Here is a 14,265-nt window from a genome sequence, read left to right on the forward strand (position 1 = left end):
GCAAGTTTGGGATGATGAGTTTACTATAAAAAGCATGATACAATTATTCAAAATAAAAACTGTGAAAGCATCATGCTGGGTTGGATTTGGTGATGAATCCACACATAAATTAAAATATATATAAAAACCGAATTTACCTATTCTCAGTTATTTTCTAAATATTTAAGGAGAGAAAAACGTTGTACCTTCAAGTCTTTATTGTTTTTTTCTTTGAAGGCAGCCTTTTTCACGTTGACTTTAATAAGTGACTTGGACAAAAGTGTTCAAGAATAATCTAGAATTCCATGTATAACCATGTATCTTTAATTGTTGGATTAGTCTTGCATAGTTAGTCACCTGCTAAATTGATTAAAAAGTCTAAATAGTTCATGCTCAGTGTGCCAGAAATGAATACAATTAAATGCTTGCGTGTACTTGTGATTTCGACATATGGTTTAAAATTTGATTTTTGTTTTTAAACCTGCTCCGTATCAGTGGGAAAGCGTCATCTTGACCCCGCCCATCGAAGCTGATAAACACATGTCATTGGTTGTACGTGCTGACGTCAGACGCACGTTTGGTCATCGAGCGCGGCAAACAGCCATCAACAGAAGAAGGAAGAACTTAATCTCTTCAAGTATTCAACTCTGATTAAACACACGTTTAACTGAAACTCATGGCGTCTACAAGTAAAGTGCAGCTACAGAGCAGAAACCTCCCCTGGTGAGCTGAAAGTTGTTATTTTAACTCGGATTAGAGTTATCGTCAGTCGGCTAACATCGACCACCGAGTCAAGCTAACATGTTTGTAGACTCGTGTCGTCTGACAGTTTACGATCCACGCTTGATATTCCACTTAACTGTAAATACTTGATTTGATTATTGTGACCCGTCTGCACATGTTATATCTGGGAAGTCTGTAAGTTATCATGGTGGTGCTATTTTAACCGACTGGCTCGTATGAAAAGCTGCACCAAACATCTGTAACATGTCTATAACATTGACAGTATGATAGTTATTGTCAATTAATGATCATGCCGAATTGACACGTTAAGTTTAACGATCAAAGTGCTTAATCTTACATATGTGTATCCGTAAATATTATCTGACTCACTTGAATTATGATTAGAAATGATAAATTATCAGTGAGCTTCGTTGTGTTCACCAGTGATGCTCGAGCCTCTCAAGCATGTAGCATGTAAATGGAAACTGCTTGTATTCATTATAATGTTTTTTTCTTCTTTGTGTTTTAGGGTTGAAAAATACAGACCGCAGTCGCTTGATGAGCTGATCTCGCATAAAGATATCCTGAGTACCAGTATGTATGCAAACTGTCCTTAAATGTACAAAATTATATAAAACATTAAAGCAAAAATAGTATGAATTAAATGTGAATGGATCGGTAGAGTTAAAGCTGCACTGCAGCATCAACTGATTACATTACTGAAAGGCAGCAGCAAACTAAAAAGTATTCAATCTTTGCAGTTAATCATGTACATTTATGCCGGCAGGAAAATTTCCTTTGCTGACATTTCATGTTGCTCTACTCTTCAGTCCAAAGGTTCATCAGTGAGGACAAACTCCCCCATCTGCTGTTCTACGGCCCCCCGGGAACAGGGAAAACCTCCACCATCCTGGCCTGTGCCAGACAGCTGTACAAGGAGAAAGAGTTCAACTCCATGGTGTTGGAGGTACACAGGAAGAGTCTTTGGTTTATTTGGGATTTAAAGGTGTTGGAATTAGTGAATTGATCGAATTCTCTTTTGTTAGTTGAATGCGTCTGACGACCGAGGTATCGATGTGGTGCGAGGTCCCATCCTGAGTTTCGCCAGCACCAGGACCATCTTCAAGTACGACCGTACACCCGTCACATCGCCGTCATCATTAACGCTGCGGATAACATCACAGGGACTGACACACTTGTGTGTATTAATGTGTCCTCCAGGAAGGGCTTCAAGTTGGTGATACTGGACGAGGCTGATGCCATGACCCAGGATGCCCAGAATGCATTGCGGCGAGGTGAGCCATCTGTTCGTGCGGGGTGTCACCCACTGTGAGCCACACGGCTCACTGAGCAGCCAGACAGTTTGGCTATTGGGAAATCACAGCCTGCTTGTAAACCTTAAGGTTATTTAAAAAAAAGGGGGGGGGGGGGGGGGGGGACAGAAAATATTGAGGTAAAGTGAAGAATTAGGAGCATCTGCTGTGTTTATGGTCAACTGTGGAGCATACATTTCACTCCTGTATGTGCAGTATTTGTGAATTTAGACAGTTCGTTGGGCTGTGTTTATCTCACACTTGATTCCTCTCTCATTCTCTTCCACTTTCTTCCACGTTTCCATCCCAGTGATCGAGAAGTTCACAGAAAACACTCGTTTCTGTCTCATCTGTAACTACCTGTCCAAGATCATCCCGGCCCTGCAGTCCCGCTGCACCAGGTTCCGCTTCGGCCCGCTGTCCCCGGACCAGATGATCCCCCGGCTGGAGCACGTCATCCAGCAGGAGAGGTGGCCAAAAATCCCCCCACACACAGATTTTTTTTTTTCTTTTTTTAATCTCGCTTGACGTAGTTTTGCGGCCGTTTGAAAGCAATATATTGATGCCTGACTGTTACTTGAAAGAAAATGTTTCCCTGTGGCAGTATTGACGTGACATCAGATGGAATGAAGGCCATCGTGACCTTATCTTCGGGTGATATGAGACGAACGCTCAACATACTACAGGTACACGAATTGTTTCATGACATTCTGTCATGAAACAATAAAATGGGAAAATGTTTACAGTACACACTTCATTATGTAAATGTTATTTTTGTTACTGTTCTAAGTTGGGAGCGCTTCTATTTCCATTCAGCTGTCTTATAAAGGAAGAAAAAAGTCATATTAGTGAAATTTTGATTAGAAATTTAAATTTATTTTAGTAAAGAAATAGTGAAACTAACTTTTCCAGCATGTTTCGGGTGAATGTCGGTTATCAACCTGCAGGTCAAATATGTGCACTCACTCTGACTCTGGCTGCTTTCCTGCAGATAATTTCATCAGAAAAATGTCTTCTTGAACAATTTCGGAATCAAACTGCTCTTGGATTGAATTCGGAGTGATCAGTCGTTTCACCTCATCAACATTAATAATAGATTCTTGTCTGCGTAGACTGCCCCATTTCAAATATCAATATTGATTGTGTAGCATAGTATTGGTTGTAACCTGAATAACAAAACAAAAACTCAAAAAAAAAAAAAGTCTGATTTCCACCTCGTACAAGACTTGATTTAATTCCCCGAATTTTATTGTTAAAGTTGATCATTTTGGTCAACGGGTACATCTAAATTAATTAACATTCCATTAAATTGTTAGGTATTTCCCACTATTAACATCAAAACTTAAAAAGTATTTTTTAGTATTAAATGAGTGAAAACATAATTGAAAAAACAGCATCCTACAATATTAAATACATTTCATAGTACGTCTACAAGTTAGATCACAAAGACTAAAACAAAACAAGCACATACTATTTCAGTTCATGTTATTCAAGTCTTAATGGAAGCTTGATTCAAATGATTTGGGGGGGGTTAAGTTTTACTTCACTGAAATACTTATCGTGTGATTTCAGAGCACCAGCATGGCGTACGGGAAGGTGACGGAGGACGCAGTGTACACGTGCACGGGCCACCCGCTGCGCTCAGACATCGCCAACATCCTCGACTGGTGCCTCAACAAAGACTTCACCACAGCGTATAAACGTATCCTTCACCTCGCGTTGCTGCCTTCAGCATCCGCAAACCCGTGGGTCGATTTGATCGTGCTAAACTAGACCAGCAAGTTCAGTTTGTGTTCCTGAACGTGTTTGTGGCAGAAATCCTTCAGCTGAAGACGTTGAAGGGTTTGGCTCTGCATGACATCCTCACTGAGATCCACCTCCTCGTGCACAGAGGTGAGGAGCAGATATCGTGTTAAAAGTCTCTGCAGTGTATCATAAAAACCTGTCTGATGTTGATCTAAACGTCTTGCTGGGATTATTATTTTTTGCTTGTAAAGTGATGCAGTGACTTTGTTTCTTTCCGTCTCCTCCAGTGGATTTCCCTCCTGCTGTACGGATCAGTCTCCTCATCAAGCTGGCTGATGTTGAGTAAGACACTTTTTTGTTTTTTAAATGACTTTAAACACAAAGACAAAATATTCTGAATCTTATGTGGAGCTCATTCTCGACTCACCTGCAAGTCCAGTGTGGCAATACCAATTTACACCACACAGTGGTGTCACGAGTCACATTAGGGCTGGTTGTTTTTAATATGTGGCCACTTCTCAATCATTTTTTTTTTCCTTCTCTTTAATTTTAATGCAAAATCTCGGTGGGGGAATATAAAAAAGTAGCTTAATTATTTAAATTCTATAGCAAAATGTATTGTAAATCTAATAATGGGAATGTCTTAAGTTCCATAAAATAACTAACTGCAAGTGAAAACGACTGCATGCAATATCAAAAATTATCAAAAAATTGGAATTCATAGCCTGTGTAAGTGGGGCGGTCATCGGTCCACACTTTAAAAAGAAAAAAGAAGCTATAGATTCTGGTGATTGTAGATAAAATCGTACTAACTCAAATCAAAACTGGGGAAACTGAGAAGGTCTAGATCTTTCTACAAATAAATACATGTTGATAATATAAAACCAGGGTCTGCAATGCATTAGTGACTCCCTGTAACATAATCAAGTAGAAATAAACCTTATCTGATTTTAATAAATCACTTTGAGTTGTTGAATGTGACCCATTTTATGCATCACGTAACATTTCAACAACAGAAGCTCATGCTGAAACCAGTTAAATGGCTCAAACCAGAATTAATTATTGTTTATACATTTCATAAATGCAACACACTGCAGTCTTGGTAAATATAGCTTGCCACAAATGAATTTATTTGGTAAAAATGGCTGTTTTGGTCGTGAAGGCTGCAGATCTTTGGTATAAATCTATTCACACGTCTTCGTCAATAAACGTCTTGCTGTATTTTGTGTTTTCAGACACCGCCTGGCTTCAGGAACCAGTGAGAAGATCCAGCTAAGCTCCATGGTAGCTGCTTTCCAGGCAGTGAGAGACATCGTGGTCAGCGAGGCTTCTTAAGACACTTTGTTTCCTGCAAGTTCAACACTAGGAATCATTTCAGAGACTGATGCTGTGATTCTCTTCTTTGTGTACGAGATGATGCCATGAAGAGCTGCATATTTGAGCGAAATCCTGCACTTCTGCGGAATAGTCCGTATCTGAATTCACAAGAAAACAGAAGCCCACTGCCTGACTGCCCACCACACTGCACGTGCAGTACAGCACATCAGGAACAAATGCTGACAGCAATTTGAGTCACCCGCACACTAAGATGTGGAAGGCCAGCATAAAAAAATACCCAAAAAGACCCCCCAGTCAAAATATGGACTTCAAAAATAGAAATTTTGGCAATCAGAACAGTTTGTACACATTTGTGTTGTTTAAACATGTTTAATAAAACTTTCCATTACAAGTTCACTTTCTGTTATCTTCTATTATAGACACGGTAGGTAGTGCATGTGCAGTTTTAGGACGATAAACACAGGAATTAAAAATACATACGTATCTGATATTTACACAATAAATTAATATAAAATAGTGATATTCAAGTCAGATAGTTGTGTTAACATTAAGTTAATGCATCCTATTAACAGCAATAGTGCAATAAATGAAATCCTCGGGGAAGGAATGTTGCATCTAAAGTAGATTACATCAAGAGTCGTGCTTCTGCGAGCACGTCGGTAAGAAAGCAGTAAAGGCATTGATATGAGTTTCTGATCCAGCCACAACATTAAGACGGTCCATTTTGCAGCTGAAATGAAGCTCTGCGGCTCACGTCTGCATCAGGAGGGATTTTTGAAACTTCTTCCCTTATACTAGCACATCATTCTGCATTGTTGTTGTTTTTTGCGAAAGGTGACAAATTGCCATGAATTACACATGACCAGTATCAAACCTTCACACCTTTTTCCTCCAACACCTTCTTGTCTCAGACGTATGGCCTCTCCTGGCTCGGCTCTTTCCCTTTTCTCCACGTGGACAAACACAGGACACAGTGATTGGTCGAACACATGAACGGAGCGCGACCGACGTCCACGTATGAAATCTCATGTAAACCGAAGCGGTGAGCTTTTTAAGTTTCTAAATCTGCAAGCAGCAATAAAACGACTTCACTTCTGGTTCGCCGTCGTTCCGGCAAAAGGGATGCCGCAGTGGTTGAATCTGCCTACAATCTACTCTGGAAGTCCCCCACCAAGTCCTGCAAATGCAAACAAAAGCCCTGAAAATACTAAAAATGTGTCAGTATTTGGGGTTTGCTCAAGTTGTTTTTTTTTCTTTTCCTTTTAGTGCCTCTGTGGATTAGTTTTGTTTTCCTAACACACACAAATGCAATCGAATTGAGATCTGGAAGAGGTTTTATAAGAATGTTTAGACAGGAGATACGTCTCAAAGTGATTGCCAGCACCCTCAATTTTTCCCACAATTACTAACTTCACCACTCAGAGGTTTGAAGTTTGGGGCTGATAAGTGTTTTTCAATCACTCAGGAGATGTCAGTAGTTTGATCTGTTTTTTTGTTGGTGGTTTCTTTTCGGGACATTGCTGTTTAACCTTCCCACTCCTCTTCCTCGTCGTCGGAGCAGCAGGTCCTGAGGCGTTCTGGGATGTTTCTGTAGGTCAGGTACTCCTGGATCCTCTTGGGGAGGGGCAGAGCCTCGATCTGGTGGGTGGAGACCGAGTCCCGCAGGATGGAGCGGCACAGGTGGCAAAGGCTGGGCACCGTCCGGGGCGCCTTCCAGAACCTCACGTGGCCGTCTCGTGTACTGCCGGGACGAAACGACACACACGGGTTAGAAACAACTCTACCTCCAAGAATACATTTCAAACAGTTCGGTAAAATTAGGCCCTAAACATTACAAAACATCTTCTGAATTTGCACCCTATTGAATGATTGCAATTAAATCGTTACCCTGTGGCAACAACGCCCCCCTGTGGATGGTAGTTGCAACACAGTCCATTGGACTCTCGGTCCCTCTTGGTCTGCATCACCATGCCTCGCTTTCCTGGTTCCCAGATTCTCAGTGCTCTGCAAACGACACAAGCATTCATGAAATTAGGCCAGAAGAAGGGAAATATTACATGTTGGGGAAAAAAATTTGTAAAAATAAACAAAGAAGAGTAATTAAACTAAAATCAAGATGGAAATTTCTTTTGGGCATTTTAAGTCAAACCTGTAAAAAAAAAAAAAAAAACTGGCATATAATCCACAAATATATATTAAGGATGGCTGCTGGGATAAATATTAGGTCTAAAAAAAAGAGCTCAAGGAAATGTCTGAAAATGACACACAAATTATGGAAAAGTATTACTTTTAGGTTGTTTTTTTAAAAATTGCTATTTATCTGAATTAACATGAAGTTTAATTGACCTCGTCATTCTTTTCTGCTTGATGTTGGGCATGTTGCAGTGGCTCATCTGATCCTGCAGAGTATTAGAATGCACTCTGTGTCTGAACAACTGCCAACTCCTAAAGTGGCTACATGAAGTAGCCTATCAATAATACTTAAGTAAATGTTGTTTTAAACCTCAACAGACAATAAAAGTGGTTTAAACAAAGCAAGAGGGAATGTTTGTTTCCATAAAAGGGAGCTGGAGCAGGAGCGTGGCCTCTCCTGGCATTCTGGATATTCAGAAAAAAACTTGACCCACCCACCTGTCATCAGTCACGATGGTCAGGTTCATGCCGTCGGGAGAAAACTGTATTGCTGATATTTGGTTCTGACCATAATCTTCAAAGTAGTCACTGTGGACAAAAGGAAGCAGGAATTGTGAAGGTTTGTGCTTCATACGAACAGAGTTCACATGGGAAACACGGCACCAGCACATAGTTTCAGCCTCCGTGTCAGATGTCAACAAAGATTGTAACAGTGTGGCTTGTTTATGGTTCACATCATCATAACACCCTCACCTCACTCCCTGGAGGTAGCAACAACGAGAATCCAAGTTTGAAACTTTGTAAAAGTATCCCTTCACCCCACAGTGTTTCAGTGAGACATGGCAGATAAGTCTGAGACTGAGAGTGTGAGCTTACGCCAGAGTGGCCAGCCTCTCTGCCGTGTACGGATCCCACAGGTCGATCCACCAGCTGGATCCGCTGAAAGCAGCCGTGGCGAGCACGGCCCCGTCGGGGGAGAAATCGCAGGAGGACAGGAGGTACAGGGTCTTATGGGTGCCTCCCGTCAGATTCCTGATGAAGGTGTATGACCGCAGGCTCCACAAACACACCATCTGATAACAGGAGAAACACAACGCACGGTTGAAGACTCTTCCCACAGAAACTCTCGTGTGATTACAGCAAAAAATCTGCCTCAGTGTCAACAGGACGATCTGAGACATGCAACTAATCATTAACGGAGCGATAATGGTCTTTAAAAGTCTGCTTGCGCAACTTGTTGTTTTTCTGGAGAGAAAGAGCGCTATGCTTCCATGTTGAAGGAACCTGCTTTGATATGTTGACAATAAAGGGTGGTTCTGCAAGTGTTTGGTTTCACTGTAATGTTTGGACAATCACACATCAGAGATCAGGTGCAGAACCTTCAAGGGGAAAAAAAAAAGAAGTTTAGAAACCACTTTTGTAGAAGATACAAGTGGCTGAGTTGCCCGTTATTAACCATTAAACTCCAAGTGGAAGACATGTGACTGCCTTTAAATTTATCAATCTATCAGCATTTATGCTACGTTAAGAAAACACACTGCGGGCCCTTTGGAAAGTGACACATGCAACAACATAAGTCAGTGGGTCACATGGCTGCACCTTTGCCCTGTGTGTGCTGGGCTTCCTCGTTCCTCTGGTTTCCAAAGCACGATTGAAGTTAACTATTGATTCCAAATTGCCCTGAGGTGTGAAGGGGAGTGTGTGTGTCCCTCTATCCCCAAGATGGATAATATAACATATGCAAGTATGGAAAATATCGGCACCACCCCAGCATCACTTGCAGGGTCATATATATGTTTTCAAGTATGCTGATTTCAATGCTTTGCACTTTCATCATATTGTGATGTTCTCCCTAAAACACAGTAAAACTTAATATAGGATGGAGCGAAATTGTATTCAAAACATTTGATACCTCTGTAAGCATTAAAAATATTGAAGGAATGAAGACAGAGGAACTTTATGATCAGTGTAACGTTAGTGACTGAAAGTTGAAGGGAAGCATGGAGGTGTAATCGTGAGCACCGTTGCATCACAGCAAGAAGAAATAAGTTCGAGGGGGATCGGCTTCAGATTTCAGCAACCCTAACTCAGATCAACTTTGTACAGCAGAGGTATTTAATGGAGTGGTTGGATGGATTGTGCAAAGTTTTTTCAGTTTAAATAATCAATGGCATGGAACGGGCAACACGCATCGTTGTGAGGACCACAAACATGTCATCGACATGGACAAAAGGCAAGTGTGTCGACCTCAAGAATAAGTGAAAGTTTGGCTATTGATATAAATACACATTTTCAGCCGACACTAGTAATACAGTAAAGGGTAATCAGAATTTATATCTGGTTACATGTGACTAAAATTACTTTCTTCCTTCCATTACCTGTCAAACCAATGATTTTCTTATGTGGCTACCAGGTTGGAATAAATGTGGACGGAGGCTGCATGTGGCTCACAAACTGTTAAGTTTCCCAGTCCGATCTAGAACGAAAACTAATGAGAACAGAAAAATGCGAGGAATTTGACTTCTTGGACTCGTCAGGGAAGGTTTTATACACAAGTATGCAGGGGAAAAAAACAAAACATCGAGTGCGCAGATTATATGAACATCAAGCTCTTCGGGCATTGCTTTTTATGCAACACAACCTCTGCAGTAATCAAACTCACTCTGTCAAATCTGCCCACGGACGCGATCATACTGCAGTCAGATGACACGCTGCAGGAGCTGATCCAGTCTTTATGACCAGTGAGCACCTGCACCTTCTTCCCTGAAACACACACACACACACACACACGTACATATGTAAACCAGTGTCCTCTAGCTTTGCGTCTCTGCAGGGGTTTTATTTTTTTTTAGACTTTCAGTGCCGCTGTTAGTGTGCTGCAGTTGTAGGATTTTGACCGCCGCTCTCTGAACCATGAAGAGCAGCTATGGCCCACATCCAAACTCCAGCCTCTCTGTGCGGCGTTCAGGTGTCTGGAGAAGGTGTCCCCACAGAAGGTGTCATGGAGGACCAGACGGGCTCAGAGCGGCCCTGTCTGTCTAATGGATCTTTGTTGATGTTAGAATTCCTTTAAACGATTTAGAAGCTCTGAGTTCTCTGATGGCAAAAATATCACAACGACAACAACAAGCACACAGCACTGCCATTTTAAGTCCTGTCGCTTAGTATTAATCAATCTTTTAATCCATCCTAGTGTCGACACAAAACAAACCAGACAAGACCACCACAAATAGAGACGCAGCTGTAGATGTCTCCTCGATTTAAGTGAGAAGTCTGATAAGAAATGTGGAGCAGCACTGCCCCAGAACCAGCACTGGACATAACGCTGGCATAATTATTGTTCCAAATATGGAGATCATGTGAAAAATGTTAGATCATCCAGCATTCCCTTCATATTTAAAAAAAAAAAAAATGAGGTCAAAACTGCCAACTTCTTGAGCTCCAGAGGCTTAAAAAGTAGGTTGTAGTCTATAAAAACACTCAACTATGAGGCGTATAAGCGTGGTTCATTCTACCCAATTGAATGTGCTTAAATGTGCCACAATATTTGCCAAAATTAAATATGTGCAGGAAATTTGAATGAAAATGCTTGACGATTGCACATAAATCAACATCAAATCTTTGAAATTCGTATTTATTAGACTTCAGTTCGTGGACATGCGTACATGTCTGGGAATAACAGATCTTGTTATTCAAATGCATTTCATCCATGTATGACTGTGCTAACTGAAGCAAAACACAGACCTCTGAAAAAGCAAAGAGTGAGATTCAATGACCAAATGTACCAAATATGGATTTAATAGTGCGTATCTCACTATATTGCAGATATTTAATTTAAGTTTCTTGTCTGTAAGATGCAAACCCTCAAGTAAACAAACTGTAATTTACCAACATCTCATGCGTTGCAGAAACATTGCAGACATGGAAGAGTTGAAATAAAGTGTGATTTTCCTTACAAACATCAATAAACAAACCGTCGTAATTACTTCTCTAAATGAGAGAGCGTGCGTCATCTCTGTGGTGGTTTGGACCACTTCCTTTGTGCGTGCGGACGATGTGATGAAGCCACTGGAAGCAGACGCTTGGCCCATTCAATACCAGCACAGTGTGAAAAATCTGTTTACAAGCCCTTGAGAGTTGTTTGGTGATATATTGCTGTCAGCAACCAATAGTCTCGAGCTGCAATCAAGGACACTGACTTTTCACATTCCAACCAGCCTCGTTAACATGACTGCAGTTGTGCAAACCAGCTCGACTGAAACATGTGCACTTGATGTGTAAATCAGTAGCAGGTACTGCAACTCTTTGAGAAACGTTACGAAATCTCATCGCAGAAGCCAAATCAAGCTGTGAGTGGAGTCGACCCTGAATGTAAACCGCGGACTTGCTGATGAATCGGCATGTTTTGCAGCGTATTTGTACAAGGAAAACACTGAAGTCACATCAGTAATGAGCGTTTGCACACACTACTCATGATAACGTTAAGGCTACTGATTAGTTCATACTTTAAAACTGTGCGTACCTTTATGAGCAAGGTCCCAAATCCTCAAAGTCTTATCACGAGAGGATGATATGAGCGTGAGTGTCCCGTTCTGGGGGAACACGAGGTCTCTCACCACGCCTTCATGGCCGTGCAGATCCAAAATAGCATCACCTGACCGGGGATATCATGAGCCGTTTAAAAATCAGCCTCATCATCAACACATGAAGAGTTCTCATGAGGAGCAAGAGCCTCACCTGTGAACACGTTCCACACTTTGATCACTCCGTTCTCCAGGCCGGTGGCCAGGAGAAGGACGCCGCGCCCTCTGGACGATGCTTTAGTTGGATGTGCCGCTGCCGCCTTCGCCACCGCAGCGGATTTTGGAGGTCTGGGTCCAAAGGCGAGCCCCCACACTGGGTGACCACAACTGAAGCTCTTGTCCCCTCGGTCGATCTCTCCTTTCTGGTTGTCTCTGTGGGCAAGAGCAGAATGCGAGTGTGCAGATTAACATAGAAGTCCAGGACGTAGGCGGCGTGAAGCTGCATTCAAGAGTTACTGGAAAACTACAAACTACTTCTAGCCAGTGACACAGCTGGAAATGTTTGAATTAGTTTACCGCTTGATTTTGTGTTGTTATACTTCTTCCAATGACAACTTTATAAAAACACACTTTAGAATTGAACACTCCTTGAGCTCCACACACATTTCCTCAGCATTGAATGTGCTTCATTCATTCTTTTCTTCTTTTTTTTTAAACCTAAATCAGGAAACTTTTCCATCCAGTTTATTACATAATAAGATGAATCACCTCTGAGACACACAAAAAAAAACACTGACAATGCACATGTGGTTGGGTCCATGGCAAAAAAAGAGAACCAACCTAATCTTTCTATGTACCCATGAAAACTTTTGGATTTCAGTCTTTACTTACAAGTTCCTTTAAATTACATCATTTACACTGATATAAATATGTTATCAGGCATTGTTGAGTATAGAGTGAGGCAGTGTAACTAAATGTATTCTGTAAATTTCACTCATGTACTATTTTTGAACATATAACACATATATATATATATATATATATATTCTGTATATCTTTGAGAATCCGAGTGTGTGTAAATGTATCCCAGGAGGATTACAGGATTACTGGAGTCGGTGCGTACGAGGCTCCCCTGAACGCCCCATGGGGCGTTTAATCCAAGCAGGTGAAGTGAACCTACTCGGAATCGAGCGGCCAGGCGACAACCCACACGATCCCATGTCCCATAGACCAGGCGAACCACGCTCCGTCCGGGGAGAAGTCCACGCTCCAGGTCTCACATCCCGCCCGGTCCACCAGGGACGGAGGACGCCTGGTCTTCAGCTCCAGCAGCAGAGCCGAGTCGGACGCTGGAGTGGAGGGAGATGAAGAAGAGGAGGAGGAAGAGGAGGATGGGGGAGACGACATGAAATCAGCGACGCGGTTCGGGTCGAGCCCTTCGGAGGACTAGCTCCAACACACCGGGTTCCCACGGCGAAATAACAACTACAAAATACGCCACTCACACTTGGGCTGCAGCTCCGCGTTGTTTTCCGTGGAGCACATCGTTTCCCGTCTTCACATTCTCCGCTCGATGACCGATTCGGTAGGCTGGTGCTCGGCGGCGGTCATCCGAGTGAAGGAGGGATGGGGGGCCGCGGGGTGTCCGCGGAGGGCTGCTGCTCTCCGGTTGACAGGGCGTCGCTCGGAAACCGAGTGTTGTGCTTGTTTCCCGTTCGCGGAAGGGCTGTTCCTCCCCCGGTTGACGGATACCGAATGCGCCGCTCCTTCCCACCGGCTGGCTTCCAGTGTTCTGACTCACTTTGGACCATTGAACGCAGCGTTGCTCAACGTCCTTACGTTTTTTCTCGCATTACGTAAGGTTTAGCCACGCCCCCAACAAGCACGTTCCAATTCATGTTGATAGCAACTCCGCTGTCAACTGCCGTTTCATGATTCAAGTTTACATTTTATTCTCCCTTCACTCTGTTTCCTCAACATTTTCTAGACTAAAACACCAAAACATTAAAATTGTTAAATTGTTTAAGTGCAGTCTCCTTTAATGCAAATGAGCAGCTGTTTGCCAGGCCCTCATTTATATCTTGGGGTTTGACGTTCCCATAGCAACCAGCACGTTTCCATGATAAAATATGGCAGCAGTCAATAAGAATAATCAGTGCAGGCCTTCCAGCATGTTTAATCCAGAACTAGAACAGTCTGCAATTGTAGTGTACTGACATGCAGACAATGTTGTAGTAAATGTTCAGTAAATAAGTTAATTTTTTTTAAATGTTTTTAATAACCTCCTTTTTCCCCCTGTGAGACAATACTTTTTTAGGTAACAAATGTGAGCTCTGCTGGCCAAGGTGCTAGAACCAGCTATGATGTAATAATGGCCACCTACATGAAAAATTTGACAATTTTTCAGTGTAATAAAGTCAATAATAACAGTCATTTTCATTTGAGTCAGGATTTTTCTTTTTCAGTCTGTGAGTTTAAGAGTATTAGTAGCCACCATTACTTTAAACGTT

The 14,265-nt window shown here is 42.0% G+C and overlaps 2 protein-coding genes across 2 annotated transcripts; one reads left to right on the forward strand and one right to left on the reverse strand.

Annotated features, from left to right (window-relative positions):
• Positions 1 to 563: 563 nt before the first annotated feature.
• Positions 564 to 5,490, forward strand: rfc5 (replication factor C (activator 1) 5). Its single transcript, XM_080500092.1, has 11 exons — positions 564 to 702; positions 1,232 to 1,296; positions 1,533 to 1,669; positions 1,749 to 1,828; positions 1,924 to 1,997; positions 2,326 to 2,485; positions 2,620 to 2,701; positions 3,588 to 3,717; positions 3,831 to 3,908; positions 4,049 to 4,103; positions 4,997 to 5,490. Exons 1-11 carry the CDS (start codon positions 656 to 658, stop codon positions 5,094 to 5,096), a joined length of 1,008 nt encoding a protein of 335 aa, XP_080356218.1. The 5' UTR covers positions 564 to 655; the 3' UTR covers positions 5,097 to 5,490.
• wsb2 (WD repeat and SOCS box containing 2) lies at positions 5,457 to 13,628 on the reverse strand. The gene is made up of 9 exons (XM_080500088.1): positions 13,261 to 13,628; positions 12,936 to 13,104; positions 11,970 to 12,187; positions 11,755 to 11,886; positions 9,895 to 9,995; positions 8,109 to 8,305; positions 7,731 to 7,820; positions 6,987 to 7,103; positions 5,457 to 6,840 (listed from the first exon to the last, which is right to left on the reverse strand). Exons 1-9 carry the CDS (start codon positions 13,298 to 13,300, stop codon positions 6,624 to 6,626), a joined length of 1,281 nt encoding a protein of 426 aa, XP_080356214.1. The 5' UTR covers positions 13,301 to 13,628; the 3' UTR covers positions 5,457 to 6,623.
• Positions 13,629 to 14,265: the final 637 nt, after the last annotated feature.

The sequence above is a fragment of the Blennius ocellaris genome (genome assembly GCF_963422515.1).
Source record: "Blennius ocellaris genome assembly, chromosome: 7".
Classification (NCBI taxonomy): Eukaryota; Metazoa; Chordata; class Actinopteri; order Blenniiformes; family Blenniidae; genus Blennius; species Blennius ocellaris.